The 24,751-nt window shown below is 35.6% G+C and overlaps 1 protein-coding gene across 10 annotated transcripts; it reads left to right on the top strand.

Annotated features, from left to right (window-relative positions):
* The first annotated feature begins 925 nt into the window (after window positions 1-925).
* Window positions 926-17,200, top strand: LOC132057272 (probable E3 ubiquitin-protein ligase ZFP1). Of its 10 annotated transcripts, none has more exons than XM_059449804.1 (11): window positions 926-1,080; window positions 3,061-3,175; window positions 3,909-4,115; window positions 4,371-6,232; window positions 13,462-13,601; window positions 14,271-14,762; window positions 14,844-15,014; window positions 15,087-15,493; window positions 16,174-16,272; window positions 16,365-16,502; window positions 16,892-17,200. In XM_059449804.1, exons 5-11 carry the CDS (start codon window positions 13,508-13,510, stop codon window positions 17,042-17,044), a joined length of 1,554 nt encoding a protein of 517 aa, XP_059305787.1. In that variant the 5' UTR covers window positions 926-1,080; window positions 3,061-3,175; window positions 3,909-4,115; window positions 4,371-6,232; window positions 13,462-13,507; the 3' UTR covers window positions 17,045-17,200. The 10 variants fall into 10 exon arrangements, with proteins under 10 accessions (XP_059305787.1, XP_059305783.1, XP_059305779.1 ...); XM_059449798.1 differs by having other exon boundaries at window positions 946-1,080; window positions 4,371-5,351; window positions 6,138-6,232; window positions 14,271-15,014; XM_059449800.1 differs by having other exon boundaries at window positions 4,371-4,959; window positions 14,271-15,014.
* The last annotated feature ends 7,551 nt before the right edge of the window (window positions 17,201-24,751 follow it).

The raw sequence follows: 24,751 nt of genomic DNA, 5'->3' as shown, positions 1-24,751 counted from the left end.
AATGACTTAGTATTTTTAGATTATGAAATAATTTTCTTTTATGAAGTAGTTAATTCATCTTTATTTTAACACACAAAATTAGCTTTTCTATTCTTTCTCCCTCTTTACATGTGTGTTATTTTCTTAAGATCTAATTATATAATAATAATAATATCTAATTATCTCCATATATCAAATTCTAAATTAATTCAATTATGTAGTTTATAAAAACTTTTATATAATATTATGAAAACCCGATTGAAAAACCCGATACATTATGTATAATCTTTTTTAAACCCGACGCAATAATATTGATTTGGTGTTTAAAAAATATAACCAAGTTATGTGACGTAATATTTTATATCTAATATAATTTGCAAAATCTAACTCCATCTTCAAAATTCCAAATAAAATTTCTCCTTTTGAATTTCCCTTGGGCAAGTTTAATTCTTTGACAAATTAGCACTACTACATTAGTAAATCTCGGAAAAAAAAAAAAGGAGGTCATGGATAAAAAAGGAAAATTTGACTAGTTTGTAAATTTACGGGAATTTGCTTGTCAACTTATAAATTCCAAAAAAGTAGGTTCAGTGATCTAAGTTTCATTTCCCATCGAGACATGATGATATTGGGAAAGAGTTCTATTCTTCTCCTTGGTTATGGAATAATTCAATAGCTTCGGGCTGTCTCACTGCATTCCAACGCAAGCTCCTACACGCCTACTATTCTTTGACAAAATAGTAAATTCTCATATTTTAAAAAAAGAGAGAGAAGAGCGCGCGCAGAGAGAAAAATTGTGTCTTTTTTATAAAAAAAAAGCCAATTTTAATAACATTGTTTTCCCAACAAATGTAATTTTCTCTAAAGAAAAAAAGAAAAAGAATAAAAAGGAAGCCACTACTTCTATAAAATAACCCCAACCGCTATGTAGTAGTAATTCATTTGCCTTGAGCACACAAAATTACTCTCTTTCTTTCTCTCTCTTTCTCTTTACGTGTTTGTCTTTTCTTCATCTAAAAATTATATCTCCATAAATATCAAAATTCTAAATTAATTAAAATTATTCATCTCAATCAAACCGATCATCCACAAAGCAAAAAGGTACTGTTTTCTTCCCCGGAAATATTTTTTTTTTGTTCAGGTAATTCATCGATCATCGTTTTTAGTCCATCATGTTTTTTGTTTGTTTGTTTTAGTCCCTATAGTTATTATATTTGTTTTGATTTTGCTTTGTTTCATCGATTAAAATAAATTAATTTTGTTTTAAGTTGATTTTCTCACCCGATCATCAAATTTATGTTATCGTGCAGTTGCTATGTTTTTTTTTTTTTTTTTTTTTTTGGTTGTAATTTTTTGTTGGGTTTTAGGCTTTTGTTTGGTTGCAATTTTCTAACAAAAAAAAAAAAAATCATTTTCGAGCTGATTTTCTAACCCGATCGTTTAGTATATATACTGTGTGATTTTTTTATGTTGTTAGTTTTACTTTATTTTGCATGAATAGGTTGTTTTTTTAACATTTTGATAATATTAACTGTAGATTTTAAATGTGAAAATCTTGCTGTCCAGGAAAGCTTATATAGGAGTTCCTGAAAGCATTAATTATTTAACAAAAAGGGTGGGGAGAATTAAACGAGAGAAATTGGTTGGCCAAACTTTTAAAATCAGCTTATTTTGAAAAGTGCTTTTCAAAAAAGTACTTTTGGCGAAAAGCAGTTTGTGTTTCACCAATTAAATTAAAAAAAAACACTTTTGAGCAGCAATTAATGTTTGGGCAGAAGCATTTTTGTAGTTTCTGAAAAACAGCTTTTGCTACTCCCCAGAAGCACTTATTTTCTATCAAAAGATTAGCCAAACACTTCACTTTTTTAAGAGAAGCACGTATTGGAAAAAATAATCACTTTTGAGGAAAAATAAGCTTGGTCAAACAAGCTAATTTGGAGTATTCATGGCTTAGTTTTGTTTTGGTATGATTGGAAGAGCAGTAAAGCACAACACTCCTTTTCACGCCAAGTAAATAGAGTTAGTAATTTGACGTGAATCTTTTCATAATTTGGGTAAGCTAATGGTAAAATCCAACAACAACAACATACCCAGTGTAATCCCACAAGCAGGATGTACGCAGACCTTACCCTTAACTTTGGGAGGTCCACAGACTGTTTCCAATAGACTCTTGGCTCAAAATAAAATATGAGAGCAAAATAGCAAGATACAAAACAAATGCAGCAACAAATAGTAGTACACACCGAAGAATAAGCGACTACGCGATAACTGAGTGCTACGACTAAAAGGAAAAGAGGAGGGCTAATAGTAAAATCCATATAAATATAATCCATATACATATATGTGTGTGTGTGCGTAGATTCATTCTCTACTTATTTTTGCGTTGTCTTAGTTCTATTTCAGTTATACGTCTTTCACTAAGGTAGAATGTCAAATTTAGTCTAAGAGGAACATTGACATTTAGCTACTCATAGTGGCAATCAGTATAATCTAATAATACCTTTGAGTTCTTTATATCATGTAGGGTTAGTATAAACTTTTCCCCTAGTTTGACTGTGTTTGGCATTTATATGGACCAGCATGAAATTCCTTTTCTCAAAAATACGTGTCCAGTGTATTATAACTGTTAGGAGTTAAATTCGCGTCAGGGTCCTAGGGGCCAATCAAAGATGAGATGTGATGGACCATGGATATATAGGTGTCAGCATTTATCTTTTATACTGAACTGGGATTTGAGTTTCGTAGTCATGCAACTTATTTGGATAAGAAATTACACCTTCTCCATGAATTTTAAGTCAAATACAAATGGAGCCTAGAATCAATTTTATACCATTCGACCATGAGCTATGCTGTTGATTGCAGATACCATTGTTCTGAAATTCATTTCATGAATGCATTTGAATTTCTTTAGATATGATTCGCAGTTGTTATTGTGTTTTGCAAGAATATGAGGAAATCATAACTTGTGATTGTGGGGGAGTAGGTGCATATAGTATTATAGTGGTCCCTGAAAATCAAGATTTTGTTTACTCCTTTAATATGTACTATTGATTCAAAATTTGTCCAATGCAAATGAAGCAGGTTTTATTTGCACATTATACCATACAACCGCGGACTTGAAGGCCTTGCAAGGACCTGAAGACATAATACCTTTTCTTTGTTGCTGACAAGATTTGAGTGAGACTCTCCTGTTCACGTAAGCATGTCCTTTCTCATGTAAACTCTCAAATTGTTAGTTTTGAGATCTACCCTTAAAAGAATTTAGGTGGAACATCTGCCTGTACCATGCAGCTTTTAGATGTCTGGAGTTCTCTTATCATGGGCCATAGCTCTCCTTGGATCAGAGGAGGATATGGTGCCACATATTATGATATGTCAATGTTATTCTTCAAAAGTTGTCTGATACATTTTTCTCCTTATTAACAACTTTTGCGATTACATATTTGAACACTCTAAATATAAATGAAACAACATTTGATCAGTCCCTTTGTTCTACATCGTAGCACTGAGTCGTCTATATTTGCTTATATTATATTGTCATTTTGTTGGACACCATGTAAAGTTACTTCCCTTGGACTACTCGGGAACTTGAAAAACATTTAGCTTTACTCCATTAACTATTTGATGTTTTGTGATCTTGTTCAGCATTTGCTGTCTCATTAATTGATTATACTATGGGACCATATGCATCGGGATATGAACTTGAAGAAATAGGATGAACCAACTTAAATGACTCTATGCAAACATTTATCTGAAGCCATGTGACAATGGCTTTATATTAGCAAATATCTGTCCCATATTCCTGCTAAGCACCCACTTTGTAATCTATTTATCGTCTTTAGGCGCACTGAGTTCCTAGAATCTATGTGCTAGCATTTTTCTATATTACCTTTCAGAGCATCTAGGTTTAGATGGTTTTTCATATGCAGGCTAGGGAGGCTGGCGGCTTATTATTGTCAGATGAAGGTTATTGCCCTAGTTTCATAAGAACGGGTTTCCTGGGCTAAATAGTTCAAACTAGGGCTTTGTTGGAGTTGAGGGCATGATGATCAAATGTCATTTCCTTTGGCATTTCTTACTTTGACACGACATAAGTTGATGTGAGGGCTTGGAATGAGGACAGATTACAAGTACAGGTGAGGGGTTTCGGTACCTACCTTTCTCAGTCCAGCCATATCTCTATCTTTAGTACTTATTTTGAGGAACAATGTCCTCAGCTTACGTTGTTCTCTGTTTCCAGCTTTTGCTCTAGCATCTTCCTGTTCTTCCTTTCTTTTTTCAATCTGAGTCCGGGCTTCTTATTACCGTCTCAGATAATTAGGATAGGTCATAATCATATTTCTGATTCTTCTCATCTCTCTCACTGAACAATAATCTGGGAGCTCGTGCAGGGTATTTATATGGTGGATAGCTAGCTAGCTTTGCTAATGTATAGAACCTCAATCACAAATGATGTTGCAAGCAACTTTTTGGTCAATCTGGCAGGTTATGAAGAGATCTCATTCTTATGGTGTTCCTATGAGCGTGAAGAGCTCATAGGAAATAGGTTCTGCTATTGTTGCAGAATTAATGACCTTGCAGTGTGAAAAATGAAATCAACCTATACGATTAAAGATTCTTCTGTGATGGGGTGACGGTGACGAGTTGTTGAAAACCTGAAGTTCATTTTACACACTGCCACTAATTGGGGAGTGAGGAGTTGTTGAAAAACTGAAGTTCATTTTACAGGCTGCCTAACTGTGGGGTGAGCATGAAAACCTGAATTTCACTCGACAGGGTGCAACTAACTTTCTGATTAGTTGTGGGACTCGTTTGCACTATGACAACTGCTGGTAGTACGGGGCAACTTTCTCTTGGAAGGACTGTCTGGCTTATGCCATTTTTGGTTGATGATAGGTGATGATTGCTGACCATGCTGCTTCCAGAGCACATTCTTGACTGGGATTTGTGTTACGTCTGTTGGTAGTGACATGGGAGCAGGTGTGCGCCATCTTGATCTGCTGCTTATCTGTGCACACTTTGAATTTTTTGCTGGTGAAAAAGAACTGAATGGTGCACAGTTGAGTGGGTTGAAACTTTATTACTATATCCCCCCTAAGGTTCAGAGTAGAGGCACTGAGCAGATACTATAGTGCTCACTAGACGCAATGTTCTCTCTCTTTTCTCACTGCCAGATGGTTTTATCCCGATTCAATTGTATGCTGCTAATTCCTTTAATTGAGCCTGTTGAGTTAGTGATCCTCTGCTCCTTTGGAGGCTTAGGTTGTAATCTTACTCTATTGGTGCCTTAGTACGAAACAGAGTGAGAGAGCAATCCTGATTAATAGATTCTGTGTGTTGCATCACAATACAGAGCTGGGGCCCAATGGAAGGTACATTTTCATAGTGGTGCCACTAAGATGTAGCACATTGATGTTAGTATATTGCTAAGTGTGCTGCAACTCTTTAGAGCACTTAATCATAATGTTGCTTGGTCTACCCAATATTGAAGGACAACTATCATAGGTGGTTGAGATGAATGAGACAACATGTACATTACCAGTTAGCCTCTGTATTTATGGTTGAGCTCCCATTGATGTAAAAAAAACTCTCAAACTTGTAACACTTCTGTATCTTGGAAATTTCTCTGTAGATCCTTGGGGCTAGTTGATACCCGGCACTATTCATCTTTTTGTACTACCCACAATCTTCTGAGGTGGTGCCTCTTATATTTCACTTTGCAAGTAGATGCAACGATGGAAGCTTTTACAGCCATTTCACAGTTTTTGCTTCTAATCATTATTTTGTACTCGCAACACTTCATACTGAATTCATTCAAGCACAAAGCATATCTGCTACTGTTAACAAATTTATTTCCTTACTTTCTCCCTCTGACAAGATGATTCTTAGCTTGTCTCATACCATCCCTATCCATATAGTTTCTCTCTCTCAGACAAGTCAACTTGTTTTGGTGCATCTCATACAAAAATAGCAGTTGCTTCTTTCTAAACTCTCATATATTCTTTTACACTGGTACATCTCATAGAAAACATTAATAAGTGCTTGCATAGGAACTCTCATACTACTCTCCCACCCCTCGCTCTTCGTCCTGCATTTATCTGAGTTCTGAACATTGAAACAGTCATTATCAGAAAAGATTGATGGAACAAAAATTGTAGGGGCTTCTTCTTAATGGAATATATTTCAGTGAGACTGCCATGGGATGAGGGAAACCAAATTGGCCATGTCTATTTGGTGGTATGGCTCGTCAAAGGTACTTGTGATGATATGTTTAGCTTTTTAGCTTTATTAATAATGAGCTGTCTTTAATATTTTCTGTCATCTTGGTGAAACAGCAGGAGTAATCAAGTGGTTTAGCTTGTGTTCTTGTTTTCTATTCAATTTTGAGTAGTTCAATAGGAATGGTCATAGATATCCATCCCCAGGGGAGACATGACTACTCTTTCCATTTTCTAATCCTTACTGAGTTAACGTTGAGAAAGAAATTATCATGACTGCATCAATTTTGGGTAAATTATGTGCAATAGGTGTATCGTTACTATCATTATCTTGCTTAGTGACAATTTGTTCTTTAGGCTCACATATTCAGACAACTTGTTAGCTGTCCATGTTTTTTTTTTTTTTTTCTGATTGATCGGGGATGATCTTGAGCGTGAAAGTAGCGTAAAGTTTTAATGAGCTTATAAGTGATTCATATCTCTTTACCACTGATCTCTTCATACTTAGTTTATTGTTTTAAAGGGATAATACTGTATAATTTAATGGTCTTGTTGCCTTTATAACAATACTTTCACACATTGACAACCTTTTTATGTGAAAAATGCCACTTTTTGGTGGTTCCAAATTGCCATATTGACGTCCAAATGGTTGTACTTCAACCCCACTCAAGCAGGAGGTTATGGTAAGACGTCTTGGAGAATAATTTGGGAAGGTCACTATCCAGACCATCTCATCGCCCTAATCATGAAAAGCTTGTATAGTTGCGAGGAAATCTTTCCACATTGTCAATTTTTAGTTTGTATTCTTGTCTGGTGCGATCTGCCGTCCTTTCGCATTAAGAATCTCCATAAATGGCTTTCTTTGCAGTTGAGATTGAATAGAGATGAGAAAATTCAGCTGTTAGAATAATACCATCTCACCAAATATCGAGCCAACATCGTGTACAGTTTTCGTCCCTAAAAGAGATTCCTATGAACTTCATGAAATCCTCTCTTTTTTCATGATCTTTTCCATTAGCTTGTTTTATAAAAATGAATCGCCTCTTTGATAACCATCCAAGATGTATGGGTTTATACATTTTATTGATAGTTCCCTCCATCTAGCACTCTCATCAATTTCTATCTCCCACCACCATCCCAAAAGGGCTCAGTCGAACACAGTTATTCCCAGATAGTAAGGCTTCCACTCCTACTGAGGCTCTTCTGTTCGTATAGGGGCTTTGTCTCTCTCCAGCTCTCCCAACGCACCAGGTGAAATTTCTACCTCATTCATTTACCCTCATAAGGTTTTCAGTATTTTTAGGCACCAATGGTAGAATATGAAAATGTAGATAAGAGTTCTCTTCATCAAATACTTCTCCCTCCTTTTGACATGTACGTTTTTTTATATCCTTTCAATACTCTCTCGAACTGTAGTAGCCAAAGCTCTCCCTCCTTGAATTTGCCTTCTAGGGGAAGATTCAGGCAGTTTGTACGGAACTCATGTGCAACCACTCCTTGATCGTAGTTAGATCAATGGTGATTATGCACCTTCCAAAGGTTTGAACTCCGATTTTATTGTACCTGTTCGGAGCCAATACACTGCCACAAACTATGTCAAGGTCTTAAACGGCGAACAGATCTGTGTCAATTGAGGATCCTAGTAAATTGGTATCATCTGCCTATATTAGAACTGATATTTCAATCTATGGTTTACTGATAGCTTTTATCATAAAACCATTCAGACATGCTCCATTTATTGCTTTGCCTGCACCTTATTAATCGTTTCCATAGCAAAGCAGTAAAGTAATGGGGATAAATGATCTCTGCGTGCACATCCTGCTATTCCTGAAAAAGTTCAAACGAAATTCCATTAACCATTATAGACCATCGCACTGTGGAGATGTATAAACGTGAGAGTTTCCTCTTGTCAGCAAACCTATTTGAAGTTAAGATAACCGTTTAAGTAGACTCTATGCTTTAATTGGTAGGAAGATAAAATATAACTAGAACGGAAAGAAGAAAGGGTTAGATAGCTAATGTTTGTTGCATAAGCTCTATTGTGTAGGGGATTCAGTTTGCAAGTATTGTTTTTGTGAAAACATAACTTCTTTTAAAGTAGAATACTCCGAAAAGGAGGAGGCGGATGACGTCTTCACCTTGAATACTCGTGTTAGAGATGGAAAATGGATAACTAATAAACATAATTCAAGTTGAACTGTAATAATCTTCTTTTAGGTTCTTAACTTTTTCCACCAAGGGGCCAAGAATAATGGTATGGGCAAGAGAAAGAAAATTCTATCTTGATGCTAATCTTGACCACAATAGTCCAGTTGGAGACCTAGAGCTTCCTTTATTCTCTTCCTTTCAAAAATCAAAGAAAATCTCTATCTATCTTTTCAATCATTGCCCCAGGCATTATAGTCCTCCTATCGCTTAAGAGCCTAACTATACGCACAAGCGACAGAGAATGATACAAATGGTAGCTAGTGTGACAACAAGAAGAGGAATGTGTTTGACAAGTAAATATCTACTTGCTCTTGGAAGTCTTTCTCCATAAAGTACACAACTGAAAGGGATTCTTCCCTGCAATGTATGCAAGTTGGGGCTTTACATTATTGAATAGAGAGCAATTTGTTTCGACATGCAAACTTTTTTGTTTTGTTGAATACATAAAGGAGTAAACCTTCCGCCAAGAAAGTTCTGCTTTTATTTACTTCTATAGCTTTGTTGAACCCTCTGCGGGAAAAAAGAAATTCAATATTGTACTTGTACTTCTAATTATTTGTCGTGGTTCCTCTTTGAGGTTTTAGCTTTTGAGTTGTGAAAAGAATAAAGTAAAAGAAAGAAAGAAATACTTATTAAGCAGTGAGAACACAGAAGAATGAAATCGATAAAATTTAAGCGAAATAAAGTTTATACTTCTTTTTTTTTATTTTTTATTTTTATAATTCTCTATTAGTTTAGCTAGTATTCACATAGTATTGTATTCTTCATATTTACTACTACCTGTTACTTCGATTGCTTTGTTCAGCTTGCTATTTTCCTGTCGTTATCTTCGTTTCTATCCTGTTTTGATTGCACTTTTTTGAGCCGAGGGCCTACCGGAAACAGCCTCTCTACCCCACAAAGGTAGGGTTAAGGTCTGCGTACATCCTACCCTTCCCAGACCCCGATTGTGGGATTACACTAGGTATGTCGTCGTTGTAAAGTTTATAATTCTTAGTATTCTTAAATTCTTAATTATGTACAATGAAGAATGTTTCACACTATTAACCTAGATTTATTAACGTAAAATGACATAATTCTCTTGACTTTCAGCTCAAGGTGGTGAAGTAACTTGAGTCTGTTAATCCCGAAAGAGAAATACTAAAAAAATAACAGAAATAGTAATCAATCACTCGAGTAGTGTTGGTGGAGTGGTATTTGAACAAGTAAACCATCAGCGGAAAGAAAGCGGTTGGGATGAACTGTATTGTGAAAGAAAGTGCTAGTAACATACACAGAAATAAATCTATACTCTATTAGCTGCTAGAAGCCCTACATATCTAGGATGGGATGTACTTTTGTTTTCTTACTGTTTTGAATACAACCCCAAACACCCCCCACCCCCCCAAAAAAAATAAAAAAAGTAAATCTAAACTCAATTACTGCAAATAGGTGCAGTGACGTTAATTTTAGGACATCATTAGTGTAGCTTGAATTGGCATCGGAAGAGTAATAAAAAAGTTGTGGGAACAATTTTCCAAGGAGCGATACCCAAACTTCAATATCATGAAGAGAAAACAATGGTAGCAATATTTGGATGGATAGCAACACATGAAGCATGTTTAACATAAGATAAGCTTCAGTGCGGAGGATTTACTCTCTGCAGCAGATGTTTTGTATGGGAGCAATCCCCTGAACTAGTCACCTATTTCTTCACTGCAGCCAAACGTCAGATATGGGCTTGGTTCTAGACATATTTGGTGCCTTTTGGGTTATGCACAGAATCTGAAGCAGTTGTTAAACTGCTGGCAGAGACAGAAAACAGACAAATAATAGAGACAGCTGGGGCAGACGACCCGTTTATGCATTGTATGGATTGTCTGCCTTGCAAGGAGAGAGAAATGCTTTTAAGAGGAGAAAGATCGCATTTCTCGTGTTAAATCTAGATCTATACAAAATATAATTATGTGACATGGTGAACTTTTGAAATAGCATGTCAACTGTACTAGATTCCCTTAACTTTTAGCCGTGATTAAGCCTTTTTTTGTATTTATGGTACTCGCTTGGTAGTGATTAGTAAGAAAAATACTTTACTTAATAAATAAAGAAACTAGGCAAAAGTCATAGATAGCCCCCTAAACTTTGCCTCATTTTCCTCTGGGGTACCTAAATCGAGGGTTGTACCTGTTGGGTGCCTAAACTAGTCCAAATTCGATCCCATTAGGTACCTTTTTCACAATAATCAACAAAATTAAGAGAGTATATTACACTCTCCATGACGTGGCAACTTAGTCAAATGAAAACATGACACGTGGCGGTGGGATCCATCATAATAATTAAAAAATAAATTATACACCCCCCCCCCCCCCCCACACACAAAAAAAGCGCAAAGAAAACGCCGCAGCTCCCCCACCCGGCGCCGCACCCCCCCCAACCACCGTCCCCCCGCCCCACCAATAATTTATTCCCCTTTTCTTCTCTTATTTAGATATATCAATTTCTTTACAAAACCCACCAACCTTTAATGAAAGGTGAGATTAAAAAAAGAGTCATAGTAATGGTGAATCCCCATTTTTTTCGGTGAACAAGATGGTAATGCTACTTTTCAGATCTAAAAAGGACAAAAAAATGGTGGTAAGAAATTACATCCAATTCACAAATTAATTTTCTATAAATAATTAAAAGAAATGAAGTGTTATAATGAAGAAGAAGAAGAAGAGAAAAAAAAAAAAAGAAGGGAAAAATGGAGCTTCGCCAGAAATGGAGGGGTGGGAAAATAGTTGGATGGAAGAATTGAGGAGGAAGACCGGTCCACTTGTCTTCCTCCTTTTTTTTTAAGTTAATTCTTATAAACAAAATATAAAGAAACTAAAAAAGAAGAAGAAGAAGAACTGAAGATATGGAGCAGATATGGAGCTTCGCCGGAAATGGAGGGGTGGGAAAATAGTTGGATGGAAGAATTGAGGAGGAAGACCGGTCCACTTGTCTTCCTCCTTTTTTTAAAGTTAATTTTTATAAACAAAATATAAAGAAACTAAAAAAAAAAAAAAAAAAAAAAAAAAGAAAAGAAGAAGAAGAACTGAAGAAGACAGAAGTGGAGAAGACGAAGAGGGAAGGAGGGGAGATGACTGACGAAGGGGGGAGGTGACTGAAGAGTGGGGCCAATATTTTTTTTTTCTTAAATTTAATTAAAGTCAAAGAGGTAAGTTTTTAATCAAAAAAAAAAAAAAAAAGAAAATTAACATTTCTGAGTGGGTCACGCGCCCAAAGGAAAGTGTGGTTCACTTTTTTTGCTACATCAGCAAAAACTATTTATGTGTTACAAATTCAGAGGGGTTTAGGTACCCAATAGGTACAACCCTCGGTTTAGGTACCCCAGAGGAAAATGTGGCAAAGTTTGGGGGGCTATCTATGACTTTTGCCTATAAAGAAAATACTTTCTATGATCTGGTGTAATAGTGAACTATCAGTCATCCTTATGGCTCTGTGGTTTCCCATCTTTACTCCATCTCATGTAATTATTGAACTTTCTCTAGATGGTTTTGGGAAGTTCTGGCAAGAGGGATCTGATCATAGTATCACCTTCTTATTTTATGTTTTGGAGGCAAAGGTCTATGTCCTCCTCCGTGTACTTTTGGTTTTTGATAAATATACCAGGTTGGGCAATGCCTAACCCCCACCAGCAAGGTGGAACTGTTGATTAAAAAAATAAAAAATAAAAAAAAAATAAAGAAAAAGACGAGTAGGAAAAGTTTTAGAGAACATTTTACGTGAAAGTTGCTAGAAGAATGACTAGAATAGTGGTCTGAAGAGATGGTGCCAATGGAAAAGATGTGGTGCCACCAGAACGGTCATCAGAGTGAAAATAGTAACTTGTAAAAAAGAAGGGAAAATTTTGACCAGACAATTAGCATAAAGAATCTGCTTGCTTATGTGTTGATCATGTTTATAGAGGCTTACCATGTAAAAGGGAACTAGTAAAGAGAAAACCTACACATATAAGGATTCTTTACACAGGAGTATGGGCTAATATGAAATTAGGAAATTTTGGAATACAAGAAAGAAGAAAATTTAGGCTGAAGGAAGTGTCCTGATGTTTTACTGTTATCATTCTCCACAAAAAAGAAGAAGAAGGAATTGTCCTAATGTTTTGGATTACCAATCACAGAATAATATTTAATGTCACTAATCTGGATGTATTCAACATATAACAACGTTATTTCTCGACTTTTGACATAAACTATCAAAAGGAAAAAATGGTTTTAGCATATAGCAACAGTCATCTGCGTCAGATTGGCCATATCAAGTAGCTTATGTCTTGTGCCCGTTAAGATTATAAGTTAGCTCTGTTTGACTTATCCTGCATGCTGCTACGTAAGTTTCACATCTCTGTGACTTTTGATTGTGGCTTTCAGTGCAAGAATTCTACCACATCTAGATGTCTGATCTTGATTACTTGCTGTCAAGGGGCTTGACAATTTTAAATCAGGATTTCCTGTTTCGTTGTGAAATCCCAAGCTTATTCCCCGACTTTCCTTAAAATTACTTTTGATAAGTTCTTTCTTCTATGTTGGCTTGTATCTGTTATCAGTAAATATGTGTAACAAGATGTGTTTGAGTAGGTTTATAGAAATTAAAGTCTGAAGTTTGTTTTATGAGAAATTATATAGAATTATGTCGGGGTTCTGAAGATGAGGGAAGATCGATAATACTTTTCCAATACGTTACTATGTGTACTAAAAGGGAAAGGGGGAGAGAGAGAGAGAGAGAGAGAGAGAGAGAGAGAGAGAGAGAGAGAGAGAGAGAGAGAGAGAGAGAGAGAGAGAGAGAGTATCATAAAGGTGCTTCTTTAAGGTACTTGTACATTAGCTTATGCTGATATTTTCTTAGTCATGGTTGGTTAATGTGGATCTTTGATGTGTCATTTTGTGGTGTATAGCTGAATGGTCAAATTATTTGTCACCAAGTAACTGTTTATATCTCCGTTCTATATAAAGAAAAAAACGGCGAGGTGAAACCAAAAGTGCAAATAATTTCATCATGTTTTCTGTGAAGTAACTCCTGTTATTGAATGCAGGTTTCTTTTCACGTAGAGATAAATTTATTGCCGACATTCACGTACAATGGGGCACAGAAATTCATTCAACATGTCTCAAATATTTGAGACAGAAGATGATCAGAGATGGAATCATCCAGAACAGCCACCTTTGCCTTTCGGTAACAATTGATATTCCTTTTAGGTGTACAGATTTCATTTTTTAAGATAAAGCTTGACCAATCTTTCGGTTTTTTAAGTTTTGTCCGAAATTAGTCTATAAGTAAATATATCACATGCCTTGGGAGCTGCAAGTTCATAGCATGCCACTAGCCCTCTTTGTCTAAGCGTACCATGATCGTTCCTTTTCATTCTTGCCCTTCCTTTGGTTATTGCCATGTCATGCCTGTAAACTAATTATATTACGGAGATGATCCTATCATCACATTAGTGCTAAAAGTAGTTAAATCATTGGAAACTTCTTCTTTTTAAAAAATGGAGATGTGCCTTTCTGGTGCTTCATGATGGATTGTCTCCTGTAGGAAAATGGCATTTTTATTGGTCCATGTAAAATCTACCTACATATAGTACCAGTGGATGGACTTGAACTATACCGTTGGACTGAGAACAGCAGAGTTTGGCTTTTGATTAAAGGAACTGACCTTGGCTAAACATGGAAATTAACAGTCTTGACAAATGCTCTTGTGGAAGTGCCGAGGGTAGTGAACAAAATAATGCCTTCTGTCTGTATAAAATTGAAAGTATACTTTATTGACCATTTATATTTTCTGAAAGATACAATTAAACAGTAATGAATCTTCTCATTTCGATGTCTCCTTTTTTTATTGCAGCAAGGGCTGGTGCTCCTGAAAGCAGTAATCTTGTTTATCCTGTGGACAGTATGTCGATCGACGGGACTCACCATCCTGCTCAGGGGAGTCATGCCTCCAGGCCAAGTGGATATTCTTCCTCGAATCCAAATATGGAAATTCCACACTGTCAGCCACAGGTTCAAGGTCCTCTTCATGATCCTTTTTTGCATTCAGGTACTGGTGGAGGCTTTCATATGATCCATGAGAGTTATCCACATCAAGCATCTTCATCAAGCCACGGCGGACAGACATATCATGGGGTGGATGGAGGCCTTGTTGACCTCACAATGGGTAGTGGGAGAGGGCCATACAAACGGAAGAGTCCTAGTATACCTGCAGGTGGTGAAAGTGGCAGTACGAGCAGATACTTTGATGCTGGCAGTTCATCTGATCTCCCTTCTGACTCTTGGCATGAGAAACAAAATCCGGACTCCCATTACACAAGTTGGGGTTTACACCCTAGTTACAGAGGTAATAGTCTGTCTATTGGAGGTGAAGGTTCTCAGAGGAATGTAAGAAGCAGAGCCGCATTTGACCTGCAAAATAATGTAGGAAGGGCTCATACAACAAGTACTCCTCCACATCATTCTAATAGCAGTAGAACAAGCACTGATTATTGTAGTTCAGTGAACTATCTAGCTCCAAGTTCAAATTCTTCAGCAAGGGAATGGAACCATGCAGTCATGCCGCCTGCTGCTGCTCATGGGAGGAGTTTCCCTCCTGGTTAGTTTCTTAAATTATTTTGTTATCCTTTGTTATGTTTTGAATTTAATAGTAATGTTTTGCAAACTGCAGATACAAGCTTCTATTGTTATGATATGAACCACTATGATATGGTTACCGGCAATATCTCTACCTCTCTGGAGATGGGGAATTACCACAATGATTTCAACCCCAACAGAAGTTCCCTTCCTCAACATTTGCCTGGCAACTTGCAATCTTCGAGGGGAGTCCGAAGTAGCTACAATCAAAGATCTTCTCCTGGTTTTAGGGCTTCTTCAAGCTATTTGCGCCATGGGCATGTTGGTACTTCAGATGACGCATCACAGATGTTTGCTGAAGGTTACTCCTCAAGACATTCACGGCCATTGTCTACTCTAGGACTGCGTAGTAGCGACCGAAATGGGAGAGCTAGGGTATCTAGTGATAGGTACAGATCATTGGCTGGTGATGCAGGTTTCCGTGAGCAACTTGCATCTGAGGTGTGTATGCTCATCTTATACAAGAAATTGTCATGTCGTCTTTTTGAAGGTGTTAGCTCCTGTCTAGGCTCCCTATAGCAGATACACCGTCTTTTGCCATCATGACATGCATCTAGTTGTCTTGGTTCATGCCACTGCATGAATGTCCAGGACTTCCTTTTTCTTATCCTCTGATAAAAAAATGACCTTTCTGCTTCATTCCACTAGAATGTCAAAAGTCTTATTCTGCTTTACATGTGTGTATACATATTGGTGTAAATTCTTTATAGTTAAATCATAGATGCTACCAGGTGTACTTCGTACAATTCTTTAACCAGCTAATCTTGGGAATTATGTGCTTTACTTTGAAAGATTAACTGGGAATATGCATGCACACAGTTTTATGATATTTAGGGTCGTGTCATTAATTTAAGCTGTTCGACTTGTGATCCTTCCTATATCCAGTCAGTCTTTGATGAAATTCAGTCAGAGCTCCTCAATTCTCATAACTTATAATTTAGTGGATTTATTTTGCTTTTTGGTATTGACACTTGTTTATTTCAATTTGGCACACTGGGAAATACAAATAACTGCAGATGGCAACTTGGTTTTAATATGATGTTTTAGTTAATCATTTCTACTATCTCTGAACATATCACCTTCATGACGTGTTGAATGTGAATCTTTTGGGGTTCTTTCAGGGTGTTATTCTTCCAGATCGTTCCACTTATTATGGATCCAGAAGCATGTTTGATCAGCATAGGGACATGAGACTTGACATTGACGACATGGGCTATGAGGTAAATGCTGAAACTCTACTTGCACCTTTGTCTCGCTTTCTGTTTTCAACTTACAGCCATCTGCTCAGCTTCGATACTCTCGACTTGACCAGGAACTTCTTGCACTGGGAGAAAGAATTGGCCATGTAAATACTGGTTTGGCGGAGGAGCTGATTTCAAAGTGTCTGACCGAGTCAATTTATTGTTCCTCCGACCAAATTCATGAGGAAGGAAATTGTGTTATCTGTTTGGTGAGTATTGTTATCTTGTCAGAAATGTAGAAATGTATATCATTCAGGTCAAATATAGATATTATGACTTCAAGCATTGTGGTTTCTCCTAGGTGCTTTTACGATGAGTTTAAATTCTATGCATACACAATCGTGTCACTAATTAAGTAATTACAAGTAAATCTCTGTGATAAACATTACTTGTAACTAACTACACTGATAGTGTAAAAAATAACTTAAATCCTTTCATCATTATGATTCCGTGCGGGTTTACTCATTGAGACCGGACTCTGCATTGAGTAGTTTTTACCACCAGTCTATTAGTTCATATAGAGCTTTTGCTTTTCTTGCGAGTAAGGAGAAAGATTAAATTCTAACAAGTGGGCTTTGTATGTGATTGCGTTTGACAGGAAGAGTATGTGAACATGGATGATGTCGGGACGCTGAAATCGTGCAGCCATGATTTTCATGTGGGGTGCATAAGAAAATGGCTGTCGATGAAGAACGTGTGTCCGATCTGCAAGAAAACTGCTTTGGATGACGACGATATGAAAGAAAAATGATCTATTTAGTTATGACCTATTGGCATAAACTTTGTGTAAATATGTATTTAGAACATTTCTCCAATGAGGGAAAAACTAGCTTCACCTCAAAATTTGTACAGCAAATGTTGTATTATCATCAGTCATCCTTTCAAATGTTTAAAGGATCTCTTTGTACCTCGTTCTCTTTTTTGTTTGCACTGTGAAATCGAAGTGCAACCTAGGCTGCAATGTTAAAAGGATTTTACATGAAAATGAAAAAGACGAATGATAGCAAGGACTTAGGGATTTTGTGTTCTAAAGAGTATTTTAGGGATTACAGAAAAGAGTAGAAATAAAATTGCAACAAGTCGAAAGTGATCATATGGCTTTTGGCTGAAAAATAAAAATTAAGTTGTGTCGTTAATTTTGTCTTGAAAAAAAAAAAAAGAAAGAGAGTAAGTCGTGTCGTAATATCAAATTAATTGGTTATATAAAAAGTCTAATTATATTTTTAATGCTTGCTATAATATTACATATTTAAAGGGCGGTAAGACCTATGTAAAGGTTACAATAAGCTCAATTATGTATAAAGGTTCCTTTTAAACAAACTGAAAATTTACGAGAAAATGCTGGATCACTCTAAAACTTTGTAAGTTATTGAAATTATTAGAAGACATTCTAAATGTTTCGTCCAACATGAGCAAACATTAGACTCAAATATGATTTTGTCTGGATTTAAGGCAAAAAAGGGACAATATTTATATGGTGGCCTAAACAAAAGGACAGTTGCTTAAATCAACCTGTCTAATTGATGCATGTGACGTTAACAATGACGCCCCACGACAAATGCTATATTACGAGCCAAATTTTAGATTACTTTTCATTGTTATATAGTTGTAAGAGGTCACTATTTAATTATTTCGTATAAAGCTCGGTCAACCATTCAATTCTAATTATTTTCTTTTTGATTCCTTTCTAAATTGACATATTACCCTAAAACAATCTAACAAACCATCACCAAAAGAAGTTCAACACAATTAATTATTTTCCAATTTAAATCCCACCTAAATCAGATTTTGTTTCTCCTACAAGCGTGTATAAATATCTGCACCTCGAAATGTAAAATTTGTTCAGGTTAAAAGAAATTCATCAAAAAAACTTGTGTTATATCTGAATAGATGGCTAGAGTTTGCTTTACCACAATGTTCTTGGTTTATGTTGTTCTAATCGCAATTATTGGTGTGTAATTTATCTCTCTCTTCACTTAAAAATCCTATTCAATTTTATTTTTTCCTTCTTTTTGGTGCGCAAGAATTTTAGCCATTTTAGATTTTTGGTAGAGAAAGATTCTTATATGTTAGACCAAAATGTTATGCAAGCTAATTACATTTTCTTTTTCATTCCTTTTATACCGGTGGGATGTTTGACATCTCTGCACACCTAAAGCTATTTGACTAAGTTTCTAAAATCTGCTTATTTTGAAAAGTACTTGTGATCTAAACTACTTTTCGAAAAAGTACTTGGAAGTAGTTGTTCATGTTTAGCTAATCAATTTGAAAAACACTTTTGCCAATATTGACTAGCGATTTGTGCTTGACCATGGTTCCAAAAGTGTTTCGGGGAAAAACTAATTTTTAAAACCTATTTCTTATTACTCAAAAACACCTTTTCTTTTCTCCTAAAAATTTGACCACTCAACTTTCTAAAATAAGCACTTTTGACTTCCTAGAAGCTCGACAAACAGTCTATTATGAAGAGCTTTCAGGTTTGATAGCTAGGAATGAAGAATGTTATGGTAGGGAGAGCCATATATGTAGATCGAAAAGTGGTCGATGGAACACCCTTCATTGAAAAATTTTACCATTAAAAATTATATTATGTATATAGGTCAAAAGTTACTCTTTATACATACATACATACATACGTACGTACGTACATATATATATATATATATATATATATTGAACGCTCTTTAACAAAATTTTTGATTTCGATACTGAGGAACGCTTTACCCCATCAACAGGCCTACTTAATGTCAATGTGGATTTATTGTACCGATGAGATTTGAATATCGGATGGTTAAATCAAATTCTTTTATTTGTTATTTTACAAGATTTTTTTTAATGATTTTGCAAGTTTGTTTTGCTTGGAAGTTGCAGCACAGCCAGTATGCAACAAGGCTGCAGATTGTTATTATCATTGTTATACATTTACTTATGCTGCCAAGTGTAAAGATGGACATTGTTTCTGCACTTAGGGGTATGAAATGTCTTTAAAACCACTAAATATTTGAAAATTCTAAAGCATTTATATGTGCAAAGAATATTAAAGTGAATTTTCAAGGCAGTGGCTATTATACATGTATTATTCCTTTATAAAGATATATTCATGATCTTGAACGATGTATGGAGTTAGTTATTTGAATGCACAATCTTCATTTTTAGTTATGGCGTAACTTTTTTCCCTCTGGAGATCAATCTATATTGTTGTTGCTCATCATAAAAAGGAATGGGTTTTTAGTGTCTATGCAATAAGAACGTAAATATTGAATTGTTAGCATTCAAATTATACATATATGTACATAATATGACTTCAATAATTTAGATTATTCTTCGAGCAAAACATATAAAATCAAATCATAATTTCAAACACGAATGTGGCTCCATTAAGCATGATGCAGAATATTTCTTTTGAAATTTCAACATTTTAACTGTATCAAATCATGACGCGTTTTCTTAATATATATATATATATATATATATATATATATATATATATATATATATATATTATGTTTATCGAAACCACATACATTACAGTAGTTTTAAAGGATTCAAGACACCAAGGTCAACACAGTCCTGAAACACAATAATTTACTTGTAAGTTTTATTCTGGTTAAAATCAAACCAAAAATTTATTTACATTCATTAGATACATTGTAGATGCATATATATATATATATATATATATATATATATATATATATATATATATATATATATATATATTATGTTTATCGAAATCACAGACACTACAGTAGTTTTAAAGGATTCAAGACACCAAGGTCAACACAGTCCTGAAACACAATAATTAACTTGTAAGTTTTATTCTGGTTAAAATCAAACCAAAAAGTTTATTTACATTCATTAGATACATTGTAGATGCGTCGGATAAGCGGACCTTTCAGGCAAAAAATACATTTGAAAACTTTGGGTATTGAATCCTAGAGAGAGCATATCTCGGTTTGGTACCATAATTACACTGAGGTAACATTTCTTGGTGCTCTAATAGTGGAATAACATAATTCTATTGCTAGAACCAGGGGCGAATTTACATACTCCCTCCGTCTCAAATTACTTGGTCATATTACTAAAAATATATGTCCCAAATTACTTGTTCATTTACAAAACAAAGAAAAAATTAATTAAATCTTTTCCATCTTACCAATTAAATCTTTTCCATCTTACCCTTAGTATAAAAATAGTCAATATTGATTAGAATGTATTTATTGGATAGATATAGGGGTAAGATAGTGAAATACTTCTTTTATTTATAATTATAATTTCTGGATGAGTCTGCAAAAGGGAAAGTGGCCAAGTAATATGGGATGGAGGGAGTATTAATTTCAGGGCACGTGAACCTATGGTCTTCCCGTAAAATTAGATATCTTTTAAGAATTGATATAATATTAACTTTTGACACCCATGCTCCAAAAGGTTGAACCGTGCACTGGGTTCAATGCTGAGTTTATTACCTAGAGCATTAGGGATCAATTTCCACTTTAATTTTTTTTTCCTTCTTTTTTTAAGTGGTGCAACCATGTTATAGAAATCCTACATTTGTCTCTGGCTAGAACTAACCTCCTCCAGAATCTCTACAAGAAAATCGAAGCTAGGGTTTTGAACCCAAAAGGTTATATATCTTCCTTGAGTTTAAGATGATTATTAGGGGTTGTACGTTGAGTTGAAAGTCATCATTTAAATATAGAAATGTTTTTTCTTGGTTGAATTTCATGAACTAGGGTTTAGGATGGAAAAACATAAATAGTAGGATTATGCAAATACGTTTGATTGTTTATTAGATCATAAGAACCAAATTTGTATCAGTTAATCAAGATTAAATAGATACCTCAATTAAATAAGTAAATATTTAAAGTTTACTTAAATTGATTCTGTACAAAAGGCAAGTTCATGACAATAACTTGCTTGATATATACTATAACTAACATGGACAAATAAGTACCAACCAATTTAGATTCCCAAAACTCTAAAATCTAAATCATGAATTGATTTTTCACAGATAGAGAAATAGTCTGTGAGGAAAAATAGAGAGTGTGAGCGATATTGTAGTGAGGTGAAAAAATCTTAAAAGAGGATTATTTCTTTTGAGTGTATAGTGGTCTTTGAAGTATTTTACTCGGACCTACAAAGCGTAAAATCCTTGCTATAGTGATATCGATTCTCCTTTTGCTACCAGATTTTTTCTCTTTTGGGTTTCTATGTAAAAATCTTGGTGTCATTATCGCTCTAGCTTTTTTATTCTTGTTGATTAACCATATCACGGAGCTACATTATTACGCCGCTGTAAATACCGTGAATATTATTTCTGTGGCGGGTTTATTCCCAACAATTTCGTCTTTCATTTCCCCCATATGAGGGTATTTCATATGACCAAAATAAGATTCAAATTGATAAGTATTATGCAACTTTATTGATCACCATATTTGTTGAACAAAAGCACGAGCTGCAAGAGCCATTTAAAACAAATAATACAAACAACGAAAAAAAGCAAAACTATAGAGCTTATTAATTCCAAATACCAAAGTACATATAGAATAGTGGCTACATAAATACATTACTTCCTGGGATCGATACTAAAATAGGTCTGGGCAAGAGTTGAGCCAAGTAGCACAATTGCTACAAGCAAAGTCATAATTGACCATGGACTACTAAAATATTTCCAATACAACTCTGCCAATAATATTTTTTTGCTGCTAGTATGTTGTTGAATTTCCAATGCGACATCCAAAACGCTACCAAAGGAAAATATACGACCAGCGGGAATCTCTTGCAATACTTTGTTGGCTTCCTCATCTGTTCCTAAACAATTGAAGACTATTTCTTGCCTCGTCCATAGACCCCCAGTAAACCGTTTGCCTGCAGAACTCGCCAAGCAATTCCTTCCAGGACGAGCCCGTTTTACCTTGTGCAATAATATTACCATCACCATATATCGAGGTGGCCAACCTCTTGAGAATCCAGAGTGGAATTTGGTTCTCGAGTAATATTATATCATTGAAAATTGCATATATTATTGCTACGTCAAGTGCAGGACAAGCAGAGTTGATATCTAGCATAAAGCTCAAAAGTAAACACGCATCGAGGAGCATCATTCGAGCTAACTCAGCATCACTATAACGGTCCGTAGAACCTTCAACGTAACAATCTCTGATATCCTTGATGCTAGCAAGAAAACTCTTGTAATGTTTAACCACGTCATTGAGCCCTGGAATCATGCGGTGCATCACTTTATATTTGTATTCCTCCGTAATTTGAAACTTTGGGTTTCCATGATGATAAGGCCCAAAAGAAACAATCTCTGGATCGTAAAGATGGTCCTTGTTCTCATCTCGTAAACATTGTGGAACTTTATGAATTTTCCGTCCATCCGAGGATAATCTCGGCGTGCACAAATCTTGGAGGACAACCTCATCGATGTTGACAACGTTAATTTCCATATATGTTCTCTTTGGAAATCCAAATCCATTACTCATACTATATAAGGAAAACAAGAGGGAATAAATTCTCATTTCCAAGGATAGCTTTGAGGTCAATTTAAGTATTTTAAGAAATGAATTGAGATCAACTCAAGTAAGTACAATAATACTGATATTGCCAATAAGCAAGCTTTACATATTTGTGTGGCTGCTAATCATCTCATAAAGTTAAATTATTTTTAAATATAGAAATGTGGCATTCTTTTTTAGACAACCTAAAAAGAAAAGTGTGCCACATAAATTGGGACAAAGGAAGTTCGTTATTGAATAGTTAACAAGGTAGTTATATATTTTTTATTATTTTCCTATACTAAATATATTGCCATGTGTTTCTTTAATAGAAATAAAATAGGGAAAAGAACGTGTGTGTCCCCTCAAATCAAAATAATTACCCGCCCATATCCCCATTACTTCGTACCCCTAGAAAAAACTAAAACTATTTACCCGAGATGCCCCCCAAATTTATGATACCAACATGGTATTTAAATGTACTGAGATGGTATCATGGAAGACTGCTTTAGTCCTTCTCTTAGTCCTCCATGATAGCATCATGGTATATAAATATACTGAGATGGTATTATAGATGATCATGTTCATTTATTCAAAAAGACACACTTTTCTCGAAAAAACCTCTATGATACCATCACCTTATATGCATATATTGTGGTGGTATCATGGAGGACTGCTTTAGTCCTTCAATGAAACACTCCTTGGGACCGTAGTACCATCGTGGTATATAAATATACTGAAATTGTATCTTGGAGGACTACTTCAATCCTTCTCTTAGTCTTCCATGATACCATCATGATATATAAATATACTGCGATGATATCACGGAGGAAGAAGTTTGGGCAAAGGGGTACGTCGGGTAAATAGTTTCGGCCGGTTGGGTAAGAAGGGAATTAGTTTAGGAAGGGCATGAGGCGAATAATTATTTTATATTTTAGGAGTATTTGGTGTTGTTTTCCCAATAAAATATGGCATAGCCACATTTTAGAGTCCCTTAAAAAAGCCCACGAGGGCATTTGAGCGTGACACATTTTTAGAAAAGAGCAGGGAATCACACTCTAAAAATTTCAAGGAAAGAATAGAGTAAGTCTGAAAAAGCCACGAGGGCACTTGCGTGTGACACATTTTTAGAAAAAGAGCAGGGAATCACACTCTAAAAATTTCAAGGAAAGAATAGAGTAAGTCTGAAAAAGCCCACGAGGGCACTTGCGTGTGACACATTTTTAGAAAAGAGCAGGGAATCACACTCTAAAAATTTCAAGGAAAGAATAGAGTAAGTCTGAAAAAGCCCACAAGGGCACTTGCGTGTGACACATTTTTAGAAAAGAGCAGGGAATCACACTCTAAAAATTTCAAGGAAAGAATAGAGTAAGTCTTTTCAGTTGGCTCTTCTCTGAAGCAAAGGAGTGACTCTCTTTTTGTTCGTTGTCTCAATAATCACTCAATTTATAGTAATTTGTTGGCAAAGTCACTTGGTTTTCTTTTGTGTTTTAAAAGTCATTTTGTCACACCCCGATTTTCGATAGGGTGTGATGGGCACCCGACCCTTATCTAGGGCCGAGCGAACCCTCAGACTATCGTAATACTCGTATTCATACTGGGCCCTCGACCAAATCATAAATACATAATAAAATTGTATGAAAAACGAACGTACTTTATATCGTTTCAAATCAAACAAAACTTGCGACCGTACAAAACACCGCAATATCATGAATGACAATACGACGGCTTATAGAGCCGCTCTCACAACTAACATCTTATACACACGACTCTTTTATGCCGCAAAGTCTCTAACATGACCGGATATCATAACACGGACAAACTCGGGCTCGGCGGCGCTCGAAGCAAGTGGAGCTCGCCAATCCCGGGAACATCTTCTCGCTAATATCTTTAGCTCACACAGGTGTACACGCGCGCATGTAAACGCACCCCCGAAGAACGGGGGTCGGTGCGGAATATGT

The sequence above is a fragment of the Lycium ferocissimum genome, chromosome 5 (genome assembly GCF_029784015.1).
Source record: "Lycium ferocissimum isolate CSIRO_LF1 chromosome 5, AGI_CSIRO_Lferr_CH_V1, whole genome shotgun sequence".
Classification (NCBI taxonomy): Eukaryota; Viridiplantae; Streptophyta; class Magnoliopsida; order Solanales; family Solanaceae; genus Lycium; species Lycium ferocissimum.
This window is presented reverse-complemented; position numbering and strand designations above follow the sequence as displayed.